Raw genomic sequence first — 23,293 nt, 5'->3', positions numbered from 1 at the left:
AGTTTAACAAACCACCTAGGAGATGTGGGAGAAGGAAAAACAATCATATATATATATCATAAAGAGTTATAGTTATGGGAAGTTATTTCTCCTGTAACTCCTATGTGCATAAATGATAACTCTGACTTTCTGAGCTGCTCTTTAGTTTGACTCACATGTGCTGACTTATGTCTAAAATTGTTGGTGCACAGCAGGCCTAGAGCAAGGATCTGGAAGGGGAGACAGGAATCACTGTTTAGTTCACAAAGAACATCTCAGATAGTGGGATGGCCTGTAAGTAAGTAAGGAGACATCTGAGACCTAAGTTGACATCTCTGACCACCGGGCAGAATAAAGGACAAACAGGAATAAAGCAGATAAGCAGTAAGAAAGGCAACAGAGTAGAGCTTGGTCCTACAGAAGTGGTGAGAGAAACAGTAGGGTGCTGTAATGGGAGAGACACTGAGAAGGCAGCAACAAGGTACCAGTGAGGAGGACTGGAAAGAGGTTATCATCACAGCAGGAACCAGATGGAAGCTCAGTGGCATGGACAGAAGTGACAGGCGAAGTCATTGTTGGTGTGCTTCTCTTCCCCTGTGATGGCTGCACTCAATATTTTCTCAGAAGGATGCTCAGCTGTTCCCCTTCCTGACCTTCCTGCTCCTCTGTGTCCTTTCCTTACTGTAGGGCTGATTCGTTCTCGTGTGCGAGGAGCTGAAGTGGCTACTGCTGACATCCTCACCTTCTTGGACAGTCACTGTGAAGTCAACAGTGAGTGGCTGCAGCCGATGCTTCAGAGAGTAAAAGAGGTGAGCACCATGTCCCTCCCTGGGATGGATGGAGCTGGCCGGCCTTGTGCTGGTGGATCCTCTGCCTTCACATGCCACCAGCAGTACTGGTGAAGAGAAAGCTTGCCCAGATACTTCTCAGGCAGGCTGTTACAGAGTAAGGTACAGCCTGAGCTAGATGGGCAAGAGATCCCGGGTGGGCTTCTACGTTTGTCGTGCCAGTGTGGCAGGGCAGGAGGTGCTGAGTGGTGGGATGCAATGGTGAATGCTTGAACCACTGCCGTGCACCAGCATGCAACATGAGGTACTGTGCTTCCCAGTCCTGTTAACCTGTACATAGGATACCCACTTTGGCAGCACACACTGTGCAACTTTTGCATGGTTGCCATCTTCCCTCTCGCTGCTGGACCTTCCCCTCTGCCTTGTCACTGCCAAAATCTTTCTTCCATTAATGCTTCCACTGAGCTGCCAACACATCCCACCTGCATGTAGGCAGCTTCCTAGCACAGAGGAACTGCCTGTGAGTGCAGGGATGTCCCTTTGCTGGTTCACTTGGCAAAGGATTGATGGGAGGCTGGAAAACTGAAAAGGAGACAGGAATATTAGCAGCTGTCACCCTGACTGCACTGAGGGCTGGAGGGGCAGCCATACAGTTCTGCTGTAAGAGCAAACTGGGGAGAGGTGATGGGAGAAGTCACAGCCATGCTTGCAAGTGGCTGAGATTTATCCCCTCCTCTGAAAGGAAGATGCCATGGATTAATGTGCCCCAGGAGAAGGGGGGAAGGCTTTAATGCCTTGTATTCATGTCTGGTTGGTGTAATATGAAGGAGTGGAAGAAGGTGAAACTTCAGGATTGAAGACTTAAAAGCTTCTGCTTTTTAATCCTGCTCAATAAATCCTCCATGTCAGAAGCCCATAAATGTTTATTTTACTACTGCTTTTCAAGTCAAGCTGCAGAAACAGCAGCATAGGGGTCCCTAAGCAGAAAGGACCTCACTAGTTTCTTCAGGGAAGGATCTGAGATGCAAAAGCTTGGGTGCTAACTCCAGTATTATCTAGTGAGTAGATGTCAAGTCAGGCTATTTTTGACCCACTTCCTATATTTCTGCCGTGCATCTTAATTCAGCTTTCGGTCTTGCACTACCCAGTCCTTGTGTCAGCTGGCTGGATCAGTGGCTGGAGCACCAGGTGGGTGCTGGGGGGCTCAGGCTGGGCGGACATACTCCAGCTGTACAGCCATCGCAACATAGAGGGGAATAAGCTGTGACCTAGGATGTGCCATCCTGGCCAAACGTGCTACAGCAGGAGGAGCCAAAGCAAAGCACAAAGTGAAGGTTTAATAGGAAAGGCCCAGAGCTGGCCGCTGCCCGATAACGAGATGCTGTTTCTGGCATTGCCAGCTCTCTGTTGCGTCACATATACGAGTTATCACAAGACTGTCTTTAATGCCCTGTCTTATGATGCTGAAAAATTGTTATAATCTCAACTAAAAGGATTGCAAAGGAAAACTGTAAATTTCTATACCCTTAATGGCAATAAAGTATTCCCAGTATCTTAATATTATGACTTTTTCGATGTGCACTATGACTCTTACGTATGGGGTCTTGATTCATAGTACTTGTTCAGAAGATGCTTTATTAGGAGGTTAATGATTTCGAGGCTGATTATAATTTTATTATCATTATAATAATTTATTAACATTTGTTTATCATCACTCTATTATTTTTCATTATTGATGATAATTCAAGGGTGGCTGACCGGAATGTATGCTATTAGTAGGTATCAAAAGCAAACACAAAACATCTGGGACAATTATTCATGCCCTGCGACTTGGGCAGGAAATAAAGAGGTGTTTCTTTGCAGCAGTCCTGGCTGTTGATGTCTCAGGCCCCATTCCCCACATCCATGGCATGCAGCTGGCTAGTACTGCCATGTTTGGATGTTGTGGTCATGGATCCCTTGTTCAGCTACCAGAACTGTACTGGAGAAGCCAGACAAAGATTTACACGTGCTGCTTTGTGTTTTCTGATCTCTTGCAGCTTTGCCAGACATTCAAAGAAAACCAGACTCAGTTTTTTTCCCTTTCTCTCCCTCCCTCAGGATTATACCCGGGTGGTGAGTCCAATCATTGATGTTATCAGCCTGGATAATTTTGCCTACCTGGCAGCATCAGCAGACCTGAGGGGAGGTGGGTATAATGAATGGCTTCTGTAAGTTAGGCCTGAGGGATGGTGCCTGAAAAATAATTGATGTTCTCTTCAGCTTTCCAACAAAATAGAGTGATGGTCTTTCCTTATGGATTCTCTGTCCTCTACCTGCAACTGCAACAGCCTTGCAGTTGTTCCTGTGGTCACTCACACTGACTGGTACTTTTCTTCCGCTTCTATGGCTGAGGATAGCTGCTATGCTGCTTACCTGCTAAAGGCTGCTAGTTCTGTGGCTACTCTTAGCACCAGTATAATGTTAGTGACTGTGCTGTGCTCAATTATCCACCACAGGCCAACTATAAATAAATGGTAATATTGAAAGATGTGATGCATACCATGATCTGCAGGCCTTTCTTTGCGGAATACATAATGTCCCACATTGAAGGAGGCTTTGATTAAAGCCTCATGACTTTGGCAGACAGAAAGGTGTTAAGACAAATTGGCCAAAATGTGATTGCATCTCACACTGATAACACCCTCCTGAAGATGTGGAGTGGAATTGAGCAGAGATTTATAATGCTAAGAGATGCCAAGACAGAAGCTGGTGAATTCTATGTTAGGGTAGACTCTTGCCGTTTTGGGTAGACTGTGAGGGAGGTCAGGAAAGCAAAGTAGGGATGGCCTGTGATGTAAAGGTGGGGACTATTGCTGAAGCTAGTAGAAAAACAATAACTAAAATCTATTTAATGTGGTTTTTGCTTCTCAGGGTTTGACTGGAGCCTTCACTTTAAGTGGGAGCAGATTCCTATAGAGCAGAAGATGTCCAGAACAGACCCAACTCAGTCTATAAGGTAGCTGACTCTGGACAGTGTGCAGTCCTCCAAATGCCTTTACTAAGTCTTCACCTGCATGGCAAGGAGTGCACAGGGATTGCCTTGCTGAGGACAAAATGCCACAGTGTTCTCTTGATGTCGACAAACTCTTCATGTTATTTTCTGAGTGTATTGAGGTCTATATCCTAATTCTGAGAGTACTACTCTCTGAATATTGTAAGAATAGCAATTATATACTATCCTAGGCTTGCAGGTGTGCCACCTCTTCAAGACACCACTTCTATATGTTGGTTTTTGTGGTCTCATTTACTCAACAGTCTGAATGCCTCAGAAATCCCTTTGAGGGCTTTTAATTACCTCCATCTTCCAGGTGAAGAATTAAGGAATGAAGCAGCTAAACAGTCACCCAGCAAGTGTAAAGCAGACCTGGCAACTGAATCTTGCCTAGTAATTTGGGTACAGAATTTTTCCCTTTCTCCCCTAAAATATGCATGTCCATGGACAAAAGAGATTCTGTTGGCTGAACAGTTATTGCCAGCTTGGCTGCGGTGTACATGGCTCTCAGGAATGTAGAATGTGACAAATCCTGATATAAAAAGTCACAGTGTTTGTCTGTATAGGCAGACAGATCCCGGTTTATAGCATAAAAGTATCATTCCTCTGTGTAATTTGCGAGCCTCTGTTTTGTACTTCTGAAGCAACCAGCTTGCTAACAGCAGAGCAGTAACGTGCAGCAGTGTCTCTCACACTGTGTCTGGTAGGTGAACACAGTCATGAGACAGTGCTGCTGCCATTTCTTCACACTGTGCATATTTGTATAAATGCAAAGGACGCAGCATCACTCATGCAGCGTTTGCAAGACCATGCAACAAAGGCAGGAAAGTGAGGGGGGTCTCAGAAGTCTGCTGGAGGTTCAGGTCCCAGCTCTACTATTTTTCTGTTTTAAACAAAATACAATTTGTCAGGCCTGGACAAATTGCACCCTCTCTAAAATGAAGGTGGTGGTGCTACATATATGTGTGATTATTTTGTATGGGCTTTTGTTTTCTTTTCCAGAACCCCTGTCATAGCAGGAGGAATCTTTGTGATTGATAAGTCCTGGTTTAACCACCTGGGAAAATATGATACTCAAATGGACATCTGGGGAGGAGAAAATTTTGGTAAGTTTAGGATGTTTCAGGGGAATGACACACTAATGCAGAACCACTTCCTAGTCTTCATCACCTACCAGAACCTTCCTTTTGAGCGATCTGATCTGTATGTCAGTGTAAGGCTAGGGACATGGTCAGGTAACCCCTATGTTGGTCAGAATTGTATTGTTGTCACCTTCAATCAAAGTGAACGGGACATAGCTTTCTGTGATTAGGGCTATCACTCTCCTACAGGCATATGCACTAGTGTTTCCACAGTATGGGTAAGAAACAGGAACCTCCTGTTATTTAAATTGTTGCTTGTTTTTGGAGAGTATTCCTCCAGTCGTGCACTTGACAGTCCATGTTGTCTCAGCTCTGAAGTAGACAGTCGCTCATATGCTCTCTTCTTACTTCTGTTCCTCTTTCCCAGATAAGTCTCGGTTGCTCTCCCAGCTTGATAGGTCATAAGGATACTTTTTCCTAGTAAAACAAGACTTTCTGTAAGGTGGAATTCGGGTACAAATAGATTCCAAATGCAGACTAGGGCATCACAAACATCTGAGGAAATTCAGAGGCCCAAGATAGTCTGTACACTGAAGTGCTGTTATCTTAGAGGGCATGGTGCTTTAGCCCATCTCCTTGCATTTAATTCCAGGCACAGGTATTCCATTTATCTTTCTTTGCCTGGTGTGAAGGGACGCTGCAATGTCACTAGGTGTTAGTGGCAAAAGGAAGAAGAGTATCAAAAAGAAGTTCATGGACACTTCAAGTATTCTGCACATTCATTTAGAAATGATGCAAGTGGAGCTGAAGAGATAAAAGCGTGTTGACTGTTTTGCAGTCAACTTAAATAGACTTTTCTGTAGCTAACACTGCCCCCAAAAAATTCTGTTTTTACAACCTCCATAAATGTCACAGATTTGTAAATAAAATCCTTTAAATAAGAATTATGTGCTGTTTCCTAGCACCTGAAGGACCAATTAGAAAGAAAGAAATAGTCAAGAAGAGGAAACCTTAGTGTTTCTGAATACAGCTGGGAGATCTGCCTCTTTCTGAAATCCTCTCTGAAACCAGGAATGGTTTTGGCTGATAACAGAATATCAAGGCACTACTTTTTAGAAACAAAATATCTAATAATGAGTGGCTGTGTCCTCTGCTTTCTGAGGTCTTACTTCAGGTTATAATAGTCATGATTTTTAACAGAGATATGAAATGAGGGTGGCATTGGGATCTCAGCAGTGCTGGTAGCATCAGCTAAGCGGTAGGTGGTAAGCAGTGGTAGTGGTAGGCAGAAGTCAGAGGCATCCTTTACCAACAATGAAGATTCTCTGTCCTGTGACCCTCAGACTACTCTGCACAGCCAAACTCATCTTCATGATGTCACTAGTCCTACTCCAACTGCAGAGCCACACATTGACCATCCTGCCAGCCTCTGAGCTGCAACTGTGTAAAAGCTGTAAAGAATGGAGAAGAATATTTCTTTATGCTTCTTGCTGTATGCTTCTGCCCACCTGGGAGCCCAGCATTGTTGTTTGGTGTGCTTTTCAGTAGCCTGATGCTAAGCAGAGCTCTCTGCCTAAGTGGCAGTAAATTACCTGCACACCCACAGCCATTCTTGCAGGTAGAGCTCATTAAAACCTCTACAGAATTGCTTTGTTCTCCTTCAAATTGCTCTTTCAAAGCCTGGCAGTGGCAGGGCCAGGCTGTGTGGGACTGACTTACCAGTTTTGCCTTGAGAGGTTTCCCTGTAAATTTGTTGTCCCCTATCACTCCTATCCTGCACCTCCACTCTTCACTTAAGGAGGGCAAAGCTAAGTACACAATGCTGTTTCATGTGGCCTGTCTGTGAGGTGCATTGCCATACCACCACTGTGATGAGGGATATGAGAAGGTATTTTAAAAGCAAAACAGACTACATTTCCTTTTTAAAGCTAACTTTTGTTTGGCTCTTCAGCATAATGTGAGGCAACAAATCAACCAGTGGCTTTTACATCAAGCCTGTTGCTGTTGCACATAAGAGGGGTAGAAACCAACCTGTATTTAACAACAAAAAGTACTAATCTTTGTAGTATTCAGAATGATTAATTGACCCTTTGGAAAAAACTGAAAACTAGGTTTTGTTATGAAGGAAAGATGTTGATCATGTTCTGAAACAGTAGTTTTGCTAAAAATTACAATTTTGAGGGGAAAGAAAGTGTTTGGATAAGGTCATCATTTGCGAATGAGGTGGGAGGGTGGTTCTGACTAATTTGGGTGGGTGAGATGGGCCACTCCCTCCCTACCCACAAAGGCTATTTTTTAATCAGCTTCTTCTTTGAAACTTTTTTCCGTGAGGAAACGGGATAATCATCACCATCATCATCATGATAAGAGAATGTAGGCTAGGGCACAGAGCCCAACAAGCTCTGCACATACTCCAGATACCCAGAAATGATCCAGCGGCAACCACCAGATGCTTAAACGTCCTTCCAGCTGGGTGTGAGCTGATAACCCCCTTTTTTTTCCACTGTTATGGGGAAAAGCCACGGTGATTAAGTCATTTAAAACACATATGGACTAGGTCATGTCCTGGAAAATACACAGCAAGAAGTTCTCCTATGTTTTCCATCAGCAGATAGACGAAAATCCTTAATAAGCTAAGTTTGATCTCCATTTTCTCTTCTGTGCCCAAAATCTGCATTCTTTTGCCCCTTCTTTAAAGACTTTCATCATTTGCAAACCTGGGCATGCAATCTGTCTGTGTGCCTAAGATGACAACATGGCATGAGGAATCCTCCCTTGAGAAATGGACTCACTTTAAGTTACACATGCTAGATTGAGAATTTTGTTTTTGTTTTAGGCTGGAGTGAGTCAGAACCTCATTCCAGGAGAGCAGATGCCAGCTGGACACAGTACCAGACAGAAACTCATATCTTGGCCTTTTTTTGTTGTTTTTAAACCCTTCCTCTCTCTGAAGCCTGAATTCTCTGTTGAAAAGAGGCTGAAAATAACAAGCTCTAGGAAAGAGTCAGAAAGAGACTGACTAGTAAGAGCTAGTAAGAAATGACACAAAATAGTCTAATAAAATGGGTTTTTTACTTAGAAGCTATTTTAAATACACCATCTTCCCCCCCGAAAAAAATGCACTGTTTAAACAACCTTTCCCAAGAGCTAGGGAGGAAAGCTATGGGGAAAGATGAAGGTTGGGAAGATGCGAGTATGTGTACATGCTTTGAAACAGTCATTAGAGCTGGATGCATAATTTCTTTTTAATTTTGAAACATGAGAGCCCCATAATTCAGGCATTACTGGAGGGAGATCCCAACTGGGTGAAGTTTTTGAAGTAATCAGTTTACACAATCTGAAACCATTTTGGTAAGGACTAGCGAACTACACAGCTAATTTTCATTTTCCTTCTTCTTTCTTCTCTTCTCATCACCACATGAAACACAAAGTGGAAAGCCCTTTCAGTGTGGCAGTGATTAAACTTGAGCGAGGTCACATCTCTTCTGTGATGCAAATAAGTGCCTGTACATCAAAGTTCTTCTAATCCTTTAACAAAACCTTACATTTAGCTTCAGGACCAGCTGGATTTCTTCAAGGAGCAGGGTTCTCTCTGTATTTTTTTACTCACACTATTATTAGACTGATTTCTGCTCTTAGCTCCCCCAGAAGAGTCAACTGGTGACAAACAATAACCCAGTCATCCACTTTATTTCGGGTTGAGGTTTTTTTGGTGTTGTTTTTGTTTGATTGATTGATTTTTTGTTTTGGTTTGGTTTTGTGGGTTTTTTTGTGGTTTTTGTGTGTGTTTGTTTTTTAATTAAGAAACAAGCAGGACAAGAACAACAAACTACTGTAGGGTGAATAACATGGAGGTATGAGGGAGAGGACTCTGCTCTAGACATCAGCTCACTGCCTATGCACTGATCTTGTTCTCTTCTTTCTCCTTGACTCCTAAACTACCTTTCTTCCTCGCATGATTTGTTTTACACAGGAAGTTCTTTGTTTTTTCTTCCATCCATGTGCAGGGCTGTAGGGTTACAGAAGTCCAAAACAAGGTGGCTGTGGGGACAGCAACCACAAGGGCCTGGTCAAAGAGTCTCACTGAAATGCACAGGGGACCAAATTGAAGAGTGGGACTGGAGAAGGCTAGGAAGTGTCTGAGCCACAAGGGTTGCCTCCATTTGAACAAAGGGAGGACAGTTTTTTGCATTCTCACCATGCCATTGCTTTTACTGGTTTTGCTGTTGGAGGTAATACATCTAGATCAGAGGGGCAAGGTTTTTAGGCATGCTGCTGAAGTTGCTCTTCTTGGAAATGCTGCCCATCTGCAGCTGTATGACTCTTGGGATCTTTTCCAGAGCTATCTTTCCGAGTGTGGATGTGCGGTGGCAGCTTGGAGATTGTTCCCTGCAGCCGAGTGGGACACGTGTTCAGGAAGCGCCATCCCTATGACTTCCCAGAGGGAAATGCACTGACTTACATCAAGTAGGTGTTGGGTAGTTCCTGGTAGCAGCCAGGTCATCTTAATGTTGGGCATGTCTAAATAAGCCTGAATTCTTTGTTGACTTTCTGCCTGATGACAGAGGAGAACAGCTCATGGCTGAGCATCTCAAGGGAATCATGAATTGCTGTTTTCTGTGAACAAAACCTGTTCCCTTTTCTGTTGTTTATATTAGTGCATCTGGTTCTTCTTCAGCCTGCAACGGAAGCAGGGGAGCAGTAGCTCATAGAGAGAACCTGGCCATTTGTAGATATTGCCCTATGACATGTCCTTGTGTATCAGCAGTCATCTCTGTTGTCTCTGAGGTGCTTTTGAGTCCAGAGATCTTACTGAGCCACATGTGCTCTGAGACGAGCCCTAACGACAACTTCCACTGCAGGACAGGTGGGAAAAGAAAAAAGGTGAGACAAAGTGCTTCAGAATGAGAGCAGCTGAGCACTGGTGTAGGGTCCTAGAGAGGTTGTGAAATCTGCATTTTTTGAGATTTCAAAAGTTGACCTGACAAGACCCTGAACAACCTGAATTTAGTCTGCTTTGGGCAGGAGGCTGGACCAAGTGATACCTAAAGGTGCTTTCCAAGCTGAATTATTCCATAACATTATGCTAATCTGGGGAAAAGGACACTGTAAAGCAGGGTGATGGTGACCTTCAGTCCAGGTGTCTCTGCAGAGGAAGTATGTGTGAAAAAATCATGGTAAACTATGACTTAAAATTTTAACTTCTCAAACGAAGCAGCCTTGCAAGGCTTTGTGGACTTAACACATTCAGCCTATATCCATTTGTACTGCCTGCTGGTTTTCCTGTGGGACTGTCCCACACTCCCTCCTGACAGACAGGCCTTGGTTCTGCCCACCCAGTGCTTGCTCGCAGGGAGGACAGGTTCTCTAGCAGCACTCAGCAAAGCATCTCTCATTCCCATGCAGGAACACCAAGCGCACAGCAGAGGTGTGGATGGATGAATACAAGCAGTACTACTATGAGGCTCGGCCATCTGCCATCGGGAAGTCATTTGGAAGGTAAGCTGCCCCTAAATCTTGGTTGGAGGGCTCTGGTAAGGCCCATTGCTAGCAAGAAATAATGTTTGGATCTTCTCTGGGGCTAAGTGTGGAGAATAGAGATGATCTGAATGGCTAGATTGCCAGGGAGGTTGCAACTTGAGTGTCTGCTTAACAAGGTTTACTTCTAATTCACTTTATTTTCCCCTCACTGACCCTGCATAAATCATTTGTTAGCAGAAGGCCAAAGGGATCTGTAATGAAATTAAAAGGCCAGGCATTTTAAGTAGATAGATAAGAATATTTTCTAACACAGCATGCAGCTGCCCTGAAAATGTGAGCTATGCAGTTACTGGAGCTTGATCCAAAGTTCCTGTGTGGATGCAGAATCCCAAGGCAAGCATGGCTAGCTGGAACATGGGGCAGGTTGCACTTGGCACATTCCCCTCTTCCTTGATGAGCATATGGGTGGTTTGTAGGGCAGGAGAGAACATGGCCCATGGTGGGACATCTCATTTAGGAACACAATCTGGTTGTGACTTGTCTTCATCATCTTCTGAATCCACTTCTGTATAGAACTGTGCTCCTTACAGCACCTTCACTATAGCTGTCTCCAGGCCATGTGGGATTTGCTGCTATGGGCTTAAGCATTCTTTATGACATTCTTTGTATCAATCAGCGATTGACACCAAGACCTGGGATGCGGGGAGAGCTTGCTCTCTATGCTAACAAACCCCTATGACTCCCAAATCAATGTAAAAAGTCCCAGAAGTGGTCTATATCTGTGGATTCTATCTGTCAATGAATAAGTGACTATTTTATCAATGTAAGGACTTGGCAAATGTGGTTGTATCTCAAATATGTAGCTACGTGCACTGGGTAATGATGCATCTCCTGCTTATTTGATGACAAGCAGGTTTGGTCTGACCTACACACTTTTTTGTTGTACATTGTGCTTTATTATCATGATGCATTACATATTTTTGTACAAATAGCTTTGCCTACCTAATTTATCTGTCCTTGAGCTGACTGCAGCAGCTGGCCTGGGGCCAAAATACAAGTAACCCTGCTGCTTGTGAAGGAAATATTGCATATTGGACATGGACATATTGCTCATGTGTGTTAGGGCCAAAACCTGAAGATATTGCTCACACAGACAGCAGTAACAGCCCTGTGAACCTGCATTAAATCTAGATTTTAGAAATCAAATGCCTCTGACACCATAACTGTCAACTGGGCCTAAAGTGGACCCTCCTTCCCCACAATTTTTATGTAAATATAGGATCTAAGAACATTCTTCTGAGGCATGGGCAGTACAGTGGCCTCTTTGGGCTGAGGATGACAAGGAGCATGGGTACAGTTGAAAGTCCTTCCCAACACACAAATGTAGTGTTGTAGTTTGAAGAGGAGAGTCCCTGGTGTCACTGCTCAGTAGGACAGCTTGTGGGAAGTCCTCTTTGTCAGCCAACTAAAGCCAAGCAAATCAGCAGTGGGAGGGCTGCTGCAGCAGACAGTTACTGAGATGTTGAGTTAATTTCCATTTATACTCCTCCCTTTTCCTAAAACTGCTTAGGAGCAAGTAATGATGTTCTTTAGGTCTGAAACCCAACCTGAGCCTAGAGCTGCTGCCATGACCTAGAGATGTGCTGTAGCATACACAAACTGTTGCTATATACCTGAGCACAAACACTTTCTAGGCCTTTTCAGGAGCTGATTGCTGTGCAAGTTTCATGGTATACCTACCTCTCAGAGGCAGAAACGCTTTCCTGGTCCTACAGTAGTTTTGTAGGACCTGGGGCCTACCATAATTCTGAGCCAATGGAAGTGCAAGAATTGTTCTCTGAAGGTGTTTGTCTTCCATTTCTATTTCCTGCCATTTGCCTCTCTCCTCCTTTTCACCTCAGGTCACTGCTAGTGCTCTGAACCCAGCAACAACAACGTGGGAGGATGAGTAATGGGAAAAGTTGTATAGTCTCCCTCAAACCTCCTGGCCAATCTTCATTGTTCCCCTCCCTCGTGTTCACTGCCTTATCCTCAACAACCTGCCTGTGTTTCCAGTGTTGCAGACCGAGTGGAGCAGCGTCGCAAACTGAACTGTAAATCCTTCCAGTGGTATCTGGAGAACGTCTACCCAGAGCTCAAGTGAGTCAGTTCTCTTCTTGTAGAACTCTCTGAAGGAACTGGGAGGTGGGTCTTGATGGCAGCAGGCAAAAGAGAGACTTATGCTTGGAAATGGTTTTCATCTGTTATTCCTTTTGGTGAGAAACCTGTGATTTTACGGCTTGTATCATCTCAACAACTGTGCAAAAGGTTTGTTGATCCTACCGCTGGGAGCCCTCTGCTCTGCCCCACACAGCTGCCCCCAAAGATGTGCAACAGTGATGTTTTCAGAGGTGTGGGGTATAGACAAGTACCAGAGCACTATATCCCTCCCAGATAAGGCTTGGTCTCTGCTTTTTGAGTGCTCTGCCTGGAGGCAGTTGAGCCAAGTACAGCCTGACAGCTTTGGTGCAGAGATGCGGGTGGTTCAGAGAACACTGTGGTGAATATCAGAGCCAGCTGGGCTTTCCTTGCCCCAAGTCAGGATGCAGTAGTGTTGTATCATTGTTCCACTGGGAAGTAGCCTGGGTAGAGCTGTGTTGTTAGCACTTGCTAGTTAACACACCCTGACAACGCATCTTTACATCTCAGTCTGTAGCTAACATGGGTTGAAGCTAAAACATTCAGCTGTAGTCTGGCCTAGACAGATCTTTCCTCTATTGCTACCAATGAGATAGTGAATATGTGCTAGCCCTGGGAGAAGAAGACTCTGGAAGGAGGCAAAAGCAGGATAAAGCAGTGTGGATATGGCTTTTCATTGGCAATGGCCTCTGTCAGAAGAGACATCACACTAAATTGCTTGGGGTATACCTAAAGATCCTGTTATGCTTTCTAAAACAGAACGGTATCAGCCCTTTGACCAAGTTGTCCCTTGACTTTTGCCTCCTCCAGACATTTCCAGGGGACAGTTTGATATAGTTCATTCTCTGTCAAATAAAGGGGACTGTGTTTCAGTCAGGAGTGAGTCACACCCTTCTAAATGTGAAAGTGCTTTGGACATTTCTGTTTATGAAGTGCCATGCAACTGCCATTTTACTTAAAGGATTCCTGAAAAGGAGTTAATTCCAGGAATAATTAAACAAGGAGGAAACTGCCTGGAGTCTTGGGCACAGGATACCACAGGAAATATGTTGGCTGGCATGGGAAACTGCAAAGGGACAGTGAACAATCCATCTGTCTCTCAGGTAAGGCAGGCTTCAGTTTGGTGTTTTGCTGCTGCTTCTGATCTTTTTATTACCTGGGAATGAAAAGCATCTCTGGCCTTGCTGGGTTCATGCAGAGGTGAATGAAAGAAGAATTTGAACCTGTTAGCTCAATAGTAATGAACCTGTTATTTTAATAGTGAGCAGAAAAAGAAATTGTGCATAACTCTGAGCTCTTCTGGCTCAACAGGCCCAGCAGTCAGGCTTAGAATAGGAAGGTTTTCATCACTCAAAGGCGAAAGGTAGCACTTGAATACTCGGTGGTATCACTAGTCTGTTCAGTAGGCATGCAACCAGGGTTGGAGTCATGTAGCTGTTCCCACTCAGAATGTTGCTTGGGTGTGCTCTGCTTCATCATACAACCCATGAGAAAGGGTCCTGGGGTATGGCTAGTACCCTGGCACATGGGTAAGAGATTTTCCCAGGATCAGAAACTTTTCCTGGACTATCAGTTCAGCTGTAGCTGCAGATGGCTGGAATTGTGGTGTTTTACAGATGTGTTTCAGTATAAAGCCCAAATAGAGTTTGAATAGCCAAGACCCCATGTGCAGTAATTTGGTGCAGCTCTCCTAACTGCAGTGGAGCTGTGCTGGTTTATATCAGCTGAAGATCAGTACTCAGTCTCTTTTGTTGACTGAAAGCAGCAGGGAAGCAGCCTGAGAAAGTTAAAGGTCACAGTAGGATATCTCATGACAGAAAATACATATTCACATCTGTTAACTGGTGGAAACTAGCTTGCAGTCAAATTCAATATTCCATTCAATCTGGCTCGTTCTATGCCGTTACTATTTGAAACCTCTGAAACTTATTGCATTTTTTATTTCTTCCTTGGGGAAAGTATAATATTATTAGTTGATTGGGTTGGGTATCCATCTAGTGAGGGGAGGGAAAAACGAAGTGGTTTGTGCTTTGTGTGTGCCGGTGATATATATTAGCCCATGGATACACTTGCACATGTTTTGCTTTGCTTGATAACCTGCAGGTCCCAGATACTTGTTACAGAGCATGTCTGCTATGTAAAATATGCAGAAGCAGTTGCACATCATGTAAATCTGGCTCAGAGTCCTCCCTGCTTTGTAGGTGGGGAGTTGCATGGGGTCCAAGGTTAATCAGGCAGCTCAGGTGGTCATGGGAGCCAGCTGCAGGCTTTGAAATAGTCATGATGCACCAAGCCTGAGCATAAACTTCTGATCAGGTGAAGACTGCTGCCAGGGGGCCTTTGATGAGAGCTGAACAAAGGATACAGGTTTTGAAATATCTGATAGATCATGCTCTTCCTTCCACATCTGATCACCATTATGGTCCTAATAGAACCTTTCTTTTTCTTATGCCAAAGGAGTGGGTATTCAGTGACCCTTTAATTAGACAGCAGGACAAGTGTCTTTCCATTACCTCCTTCTCTACTGGCTCTCAAATCACATTGGAAGCCTGCAATCAAAAGGATGGCAGACAGGTATGTAACTGCACCGGTTTTTAATCCCTTTACCAGTGTTCCTACATCAGTGCAGCCTGCAGAGGCAAACCTATTACTATCAAAGTATATAAAAGTCCCTTCTAACTTCTGCATCTCCCTCTTTGGTGTGTTTCATAAGCTCAGATGTATGAGATTGCCTGTGACCAAAGTGGGGAGCACAGATCATATTAGTGTGTGGATATCTGCTGTGCCTGGGCCCTCAGCAGCATGAGCAGCTCCAGCTCAATTGCACCCCAGCCTCACTCTTGGATATGTTTATGTTCAGCCAGACTGATGCATGGATGGACCACACCATCAGAGATGTGTAGATAAGAAGCAAATGCTTTGAAATACCAAAGGGAAGGGTGATGTGTGCTGTCATCTCTTTGCTTATCTAGAAGTGAGAGAAATGTGTTCTTTGTGCTGTCTTTGGGCATGTGAACAGGCATTTAAAACTGAACGCGTGTAACTCACTCGAGAAATACTGACTGACAGAGCACCATATATTCCACCTTAACTGCTCCCTGAAGGAAAATACACAGCAGCAGTCGTCCCAACAAAATGCAGTTCTGTGACTCTTATGCTGTTTCCAAGATGTCCATCCCTGGTCTGTCAGGACACATCAATGATTTTGCCTTACAGCACTAGGTAGTAGATGGCCTCCCTCACAGAGATGCGATGTGTCTTTTTGTCAGAATCAGGCAAAATGCAACAGGTGACAAAGCAGCACTAGCAGACAGTGTAATGGGCTTGTTCCATCCCTAGCTCCTGTGCTTTCCTCTACATCAAGAGAGAGCACTTTTTCTGTCACCTGAGGCTATGCTGACTCTGTGTTTTCTGATACATCTATTGTTTTGATAACCCAAAGGTAGGAGACTACTCAGTCTGTTGCCAGTTCTCAGCAGCATCCTCTTTTGTCAGTACTTCTTAATGCTACAGGAATCTTTGAATTCAGTTCTTTCTGAAAGAAAGCACTGAAATCCACTCTTGCCCATTTATGGAAAGGCCGTGTAGACATTCCTCTGGAGAGCTGGTTAATGCAGAAATGTCTTGAAGATTTGTCACCATGAGCATGCTGGGAAAACTCTTGAGTTTGGATTAGCCTTGCAAGGATATCCCAAGTGGGCTGTGCTTGCCTGCTCTCTTTTCTTGTTGGCAATCACTCACCCCCTTGCTGTGTAATTAGGTCACTTAGCCTCCCTTTCAGTGCCTTGCAGCATTTTCCTCCCTGGCAGCAGAGAGGACTTCAGCAGCTGCCAAAATCAGCTGTCTTTCCCCACCTCCCCTCTCATGGAAGGACAAGAGTCCCCTGAAGGGAGGTGGAGTCCAAGCACTATTAGCCAGAAGAGAGATTAATCCACACTTACACAAGCAGGCTTGTTCTCCTGCTGGAATAGGATTTATTGAGCCTTGATGCGTTGATTATATACAGGCTCATTATAAAGACATGCACACACGCTTAAGGATGTGAGCTGTTGTTTTCCATTACCTTATGTGAACAAACTGCACTTAAATCAAGGACTTGACCTAGCAGATGATTTAGCCAACTGACTGTAAGCAAAGATTTTGTTTAAGCATTTCCAATAATTACAGACTGATTTTAATCACAGCTGCCATTCCAAACTGCCTTGTGGCTGAAAGGGTGAGGTGAGAGAAGTGCATTCGAATTTTTCTTCTAATTTGGGTTGAAATGCTCTGAAATGTTGGTTTTTTTTCTGGAAGTCCCAAACTGCCATTTTAGATTTCTACTTACAAAGCCTGTTCTACTTGCAATGCTGAAGTTTGTTGTGATCTTAGGAAATGCTGTTATGGTCCCTCCCTTCTGTAAACACAACAGTAATTGTTGTTAATACTGAAATTGGATTTTAATCAGCTAAAAGTTTGTCATCTTTGCAAACTATCCTATTCTCTCTCCTCCTGATACCCAAGAGGTTGACTTTCAAGGAGACATCCACTGCTGTGGACACTTTATAGTGTAAAATGAAAGAGAGAAGCTGGAGGGAGTAAATTCCTCAGCTACCCTGCAACTTGCCTGTCTCCCTGTAGGTACTCAAAGCCCAAAGTGTTTTCAAACTATGCATGAGTGTAGCCACTCCTCAGTTCAAGTGGGCCTCTCAAAGTCAGAGCTGCTTAGTGGAGGAAAGGGAGTTGAGCTACTTCAGAGAGGTGGAGGTGACAAGCAAGAGCCCTGAGTAGGTAATCTGAGTGGAAGGGAAGCCTAGCAATGTGCATCACACATACAGTATCCTAAGAGGAGATGGTGACATGATGAAAGCCCAGCTTTGAGCATCTCTGGGGTCACTGTCATCAGAGGTCTGTGGTGGGAAACATTTGTACTTTTTTGGATCTAGGTTTCACATCTATGTCTGAGTGATGTAAAAGCAAGATTTCTGACAAAAGATGGGGCACATGATGGCTTTGTTCTTCAGTGTCACCAGAGTAGGTGGGTTAGATCTTCATGACAGCACCATACAGCTGCTAAAGTTGCTTTCTGCTTTCAAACATACCAAATCTGTGCATATGCTACAAAGCTGTTTTGTGTTAATCATGTCCACAGGGCAGATAATTTTGTTGTTATTTTTGAGTACTAACTACAGTCCATATATGTAATAGTCTAGCGGAGGCTTTGAAGTATTATGAGCTTTATCTGGAGTATTGCCTCAAAATAAGTCTAAAACTTTGCAAGCAGGAAGATACAACACAAGTCAAAATTTAGATGGCTTTTGGTTCTGTCAGACTATTCTCCCTTGGGTTGAAAGAAACCAGAAGCAAAATTTATTCGACACCATGATCCCCTTGATCATTCAACAGCAACAGCTGGCACTGCTAGCAAAAGACCAGCCAAGAGCTATTCTACATAATCACAACTAGATTTCAAAACAGATGGATGTTATCCATAATGTTATTTGGAGAATAGCATTTTTTAGTTGAATGCACAATAAATTATTGCCTTTAGCTTTGGTTTTGGCTCTGACTGACAGTGGGAGTGGTGTTTTAATTTTTATTATAATGAAGACAAATAGCAGGCAAAGTGAGAGTCAGACACTTAAACAAGAGAATGGAAATGAGAAACATTGTCACAGTATTTCCCAACAGAATAAGAAACATGCTGAGAAATCCTATTAAACAGCCATACTTCATTAAAATGTGCTGAAGGAAGGAATGCGACCCCAGCCTGAAAATGAGGACATCAAGTTTTCTTGTGAGACAAACAGTATTTGAACTCCTCTGTGCCTTTGGATGTGACTGGGGAATTTTTCCCACCTTGCTTCTCAGTGTATCCTATTACCTAAAGTGCAGAGAAACACAGCTTTATATAGACTGTCAGAAAAGAGAAGTGAAAATATGGCTGTTCTGGAAGCATCCAACTCAGAGTCTTCATGGTAGTAAGTAGGTAAACCAATACTGGCAGTACGCCATATCTTGAAAGCAATTTTCAGGAGACAAATGTTGCTCTCCACTGTGATTCTTAGTTTTGCAAAGAGAAGTGCTCAAAGGCAGACAGTGCTTGCTGGATGCTGGGGTAAGCTTTTCCACGCTCTGTCTGCGACTCTATTTAAATTTTAGTGTTTGTCATCTTCAGCACCAGATTCAGGCTGGTGCTGCTCTGCAAATACATTCAATTCCAACTTGCAGCATCCTTGGTGTTTCCAGTTCAGCTATCCTTACAATTCTGTGTGAAGCTTCTCAGTCCTAATCAACAAAATCTGCTCTTCTCAGCTGTGTTTCGTGAGCTTGAGCTTGACCAACTCCACTACATTTTCAGGGTTACAAGGCTATTGTTAGAATCTGGAGAGAAAATTTGGACTGACTGAATTGCTGGGGGTTAAAATAAAACTTCTGATTACTCTGAAAAATTACATTAGTGTAAACACCTTCAGTTCTTGTATATTTTGGGTGGAAGGAGACTGGCTATTTCTGACTTTTCTCTTGGTAACTGCACATGGAATGCTTCTATCCAGCCACCTCAAAATACTTTACAATGGTACATAAAAAGATGGAGAACTTTACAGAAAAGCGGAGAAATTTTTGGTTGACACTAAGGAAGAGGATCAAGACACAATATTTCAAAGAAAATATGGTTGGATTTTCTTCCCTATCTCTACTCCAGATCTGCTGTGACCAGTTAATTGTATTATCCCTATCTACACAAGAAAGGGAAAACAAGGAGGATTTTCAAGCCAAATTTTTTCAGATTGTGCAGTGCTTATATCTTCCAAAAGCTTTCCTTCCAAGTGCAGGCCAGTCATAATGTCTGGTGTAGGAAAGGAGAGGACTGCCTGAAATGTTTGGTTGTGTATGCAGGAAATGTCTTCTCTGTTTGTTTGTTTTTCCTTCCTAAAGATGGGCATCATCACTGTCATTCAAAAATTAGCCGTCCAGGCTCCCCGTGTGGTTTGTGGAGAAAGCTGGACCCTCCCAGAAGGTGCCTGTACCTTGGACCCTTCCATAAGTATGTCACCAGGTGACCAGGTTTAGACTAAGTTGCCCAGCTCTGAGGTGGGTGACAATGGGAGATGAGCATCCAATCTCTAGTTTCCACTCATTCCTACTGCCCACCATCCTCAAGGGTCTGAGATATGATATGTCCCTGCAGGGCTAGGTGTTGGGCTGTCCTTGGTAATCCTGTGGTCAGTCAGGCAGGGGGATCTAGTGAAAAGTTTAGGTGAAGTCAGGGGAGTTGCTCTGTTATCTCACAGAGGGCAGCAAAGCACAATTTCTGATCAGAAAGGGAATCCAGCATTCTGAAAATACCACTTTCATGTGACATGAGGAACTCTACTTTGCCTTTACTGTCAGTATGCTTTATAATAGCTCCATGTATTGCACCTTCCCGCAGCCCAGATGAGCCTTATATTCATCTTTCTGTCACTTCTCAGTGTTCTTCCTCTCCGTTTCCCATCTTTGACCCACTTTCTTTCGAACATAGGGGTATGGGATGATTGAAATGCTGGGCTTTCCAGTGGTGTGATTCACTGAGAAGTGGATTGATTTGGTATACTTTGTTAGCAGCAGCAAATGTGCTCTGGTGAGCGTTTGCAGATGTCCTGCTGTGTCTCTTGCTGTTGACTCTCCCTACAAACATCACAGAGGGTACCTGCTTAGTATGAAAAGATGATATGGCAGCAGGTCTCTGATCTGATTCCTCTGATCTGGAAGAATAACATGAGCAAGCCTCCCAGTGGTGCTAATATTCTCCTGAAGAGCCATGGGGAAGAAAACCGGTGTCTCTTAGTAATTGCCTTTGCCCTTGTCCTGGATTCAGCAGCAGCAGTCAGTTTTTCTCCATCTTAGCAGCTGCTGCAGCGCTGTGTTTTTGACTTTCAGCCTGGGAATAGTGCTGATAAAGCCGATGTTTTCAGTTGCTGGTCAGAATGTTTACTCTGACCGAGGACTTTGTGAGTCTCATGCTCTGCCAGGGAGGAGGAGAAGCCGGGAGGAAGCAGGCACAGGACACCTGACCCAAACTAGCCAAAGAGGTATTCCATACCACAGCACGTCATGCCCAGGGATGTAACGGGGAGTTACCCGGAAGGGCACACTCTGCTCAGTTGGACTTGTTTTTGGCAGGTGGTATCGTATTCTCTTCCTTGTTATTTCCCTTATCATTATTATTATTGGTGGTAGCAGCAGTGATTTGTGTTATACCTTAGTTACTGGACTGTTCTTATCTCAACCCGTGGGAGTTACATTCTTTCGATTCTCCTCCCCATTCCTCCGGCGGGGGTGGGGGGGGGAGGGGGTAGAAACTGCGTGGCTCACTTGCCGACTGGCTTAAACCACGACAGCCCTCTATCTCAAATCTTATAACAGCATACTCCTTTGCAGCAAGGTCTTCTGATGAGCTATAGGGTGTATGGGACAGTTGGTTGGCAGGCATTTTCTAGCACATGCACACAGGAAGGTGAAAGCTGGGAATTCACAAGTACAGAGAGGCAGGGAGAGGGTGGAAGGCAAGGAAGAGTTTCTCTTTGCACAGCAGGAGACAGTCAAGAGGCTCTTCATGGAGGTGTCTATGATCCTGGGAAAAAGTGGTGGGGAGGTCATTGTGTAGAGATCGTACCAGCTAGGCAGAGTGCACAACTTTCCAGATGAGAAGACCTCCTGCTTTCCACTTCATCCTTACAGCTTCTGCTTTATGAAATTAACTCTTCCTCAGCTCTTTGGGGGGAGATTTCTGCTAGATGAGAACCAGATGGCCCTGGGATCTGTGTAGGCAGAGGGTTGCAGCAGCTGGTGAGGGCATTGCAGCGCACAGATTGCATTGTATCTTTCTCTCAATCCTCTTCGCATTCCTTTCAACCTTTGCCTATCAAACCCAGCTTCTTGCTGTGCAAACAGCTCTCCTTCAGTAATATCCTGTCAGATAGGGCTAGCAGTGCTGGCAAAGTGATCCTGCTGCTGATACTTAGTCTTGAAAGAATATGTGATACAGGAGCAACAGATTACTCTGGTCTTTGCAACTGCCCTTGACTTCCAAGAAACATGACCAGCACACAGATTTGGAGAAGAGCTGCCAGCAATAGCTGAACATAACTGGATATCTTAAAACACACAGCATGTGGCAATCTGTTTGCTATGCTACCCTAGAATTAAAATGTTTGTAGGTTTTGACATTGGCTGGATATTGCAGGATTTTTTCCCCCTTTGTATATAATTTCTTCAACAGCCTTGAGGTACATCAGTGTTGTCAAGCTCTTTCTTTTTCTTAATAGGTTCCATGGGTTAGCCAAAACACCTTCATAATATTCCTAAGCTGTTTACTGACTGAGGGCCCAGACCCTGATCCTAGCTGAGTCATCTGTGTGACTGGAAAGAGTGATGGGAAAATCTCTGGAGCCTGGAACACTCAATCCAATGACCTGCTGATCTCAGCCCCATTGGAGAGAAATGGCCCAGTCTCACCTGTGAGATCTCAAGTCTACAGATTCATTTCTGCTTTTTTTCTCTTCACTGTCAGCCACAGTGGTCCAAGTTCTTTCCAGCAGGGATGGAAGCTACAGCCCTTTCCCAGCAGAATTTGCAATTCAAGGTTAGGACATACATTTTGTCCTAGAAAGCAGTATGACCAAAGTGGACCTTCAGGAAAGGGTTGCATGTGGAATCAGGTGGATATGCTCTGAGGGGAGCAGACCCAGATGACAGCACTGCAGAAAGCAGAGCACTGTGCTCAGAAAAGCTGTCAAATGGACAGCTATAAACTGAAATGTTGGCAGGGCAGATAAGATTATGAAGAAGAGCCAGCTAAAAAGAGTACAGAGCTATGAAGAGCTTTCAGTGTAGGGCTGATAAAAATCTTGACTTGAGAGATGATATGACATGGAGGAGAGGTAGATACAATTTAGTCAAGCAGCAAGAAGTGTGATTTTTGCTTTCTGTGGATAGATTGCTTTTCATGTTGGATGAGCTTTCAATGCTTGGCTTTCTATGGATTGGAAAGAAATCATAGAAGGATTTTAGGTTTTGACACGTATCTGGGTGCCTAGAGATGCAGGACAAAGTATGCAGGGAAACTGTGAATCTTAGATGCTTTTGAAAATGCCTCTACTTGCTGATTTTTGTGTTGTTTGCCTTCTAGATGCTTCTGAATATCTAGGCCTATAATTCATCTAAACTCAAACTCCAGGCATGGTTAATACAGGAAACCACTGCTTTAGGGATGCTGCCTATGCCCAGATTTTCAGTCTCCCCAGTTGCTGGGATCTACCTGAGGTTTATGCACAACCTTTCTTCTGCTGCTTGGAGGTACAGTTCTGTGGTGAAATCAAAGTAACAGCATGTTTCTTCTCTGTTTTCTTGCAGAAGTGGAAGATGAAAGGCAGTTTCATTCAACACTTTGTCAGTGGTCTCTGCCTGGAAAACCAGACTGGGAGAGTGGTGACCAACCCTTGCCAAGCAGGTGTACCTGGCCAACAGTGGGAGCTGCTACAAGCGACATGATGGTAGCACAGAGATCTCCTTTTTCTTTTGTGCATGAGACTTTGGGAACAGAGCAGGATCAGGAAGGGATGGTCTTGTCTATCTGACCCTAAATGTTTTCATTGTGCCCATCAGCAAGCCACCATTTCAGCTGAGTACTTGTTTTTGAGCTTTTCAGAGAAGCTGGGAATGAGAAGGATGAGGAGAGTTGTTGAAATCTTCCCATCTGTTGTCTGAAGTTCTCCTTTGTAGCTGAT

At 44.1% G+C, this 23,293-nt stretch overlaps 1 protein-coding gene across 1 annotated transcript in view; it reads left to right on the top strand.

The window, feature by feature from the left end:
- The window catches only part of GALNT16 (polypeptide N-acetylgalactosaminyltransferase 16), a gene marked incomplete at both ends in the record, with an annotated part of 73,742 nt that extends 50,685 nt beyond the window's left edge, over positions 1-23,057 (top strand). The window contains 10 exons of the mRNA XM_080617871.1: positions 667-788; positions 2,868-2,955; positions 3,681-3,765; positions 4,804-4,907; positions 9,224-9,350; positions 10,290-10,382; positions 12,420-12,503; positions 13,504-13,645; positions 15,000-15,116; positions 22,920-23,057. Of these exons, the coding sequence (XP_080473997.1) occupies positions 667-788; positions 2,868-2,955; positions 3,681-3,765; positions 4,804-4,907; positions 9,224-9,350; positions 10,290-10,382; positions 12,420-12,503; positions 13,504-13,645; positions 15,000-15,116; positions 22,920-23,057 (1,100 nt within the window). The remainder of the gene's footprint in view (positions 1-666; positions 789-2,867; positions 2,956-3,680; positions 3,766-4,803; positions 4,908-9,223; positions 9,351-10,289; positions 10,383-12,419; positions 12,504-13,503; positions 13,646-14,999; positions 15,117-22,919) is intronic.
- Positions 23,058-23,293: the final 236 nt, after the last annotated feature.

The sequence above is a fragment of the Psittacula echo genome (genome assembly GCF_963264785.1).
Source record: "Psittacula echo genome assembly, chromosome: 5".
Taxonomy (NCBI): domain Eukaryota; kingdom Metazoa; phylum Chordata; class Aves; order Psittaciformes; family Psittacidae; genus Psittacula; species Psittacula echo.
This window is presented reverse-complemented; position numbering and strand designations above follow the sequence as displayed.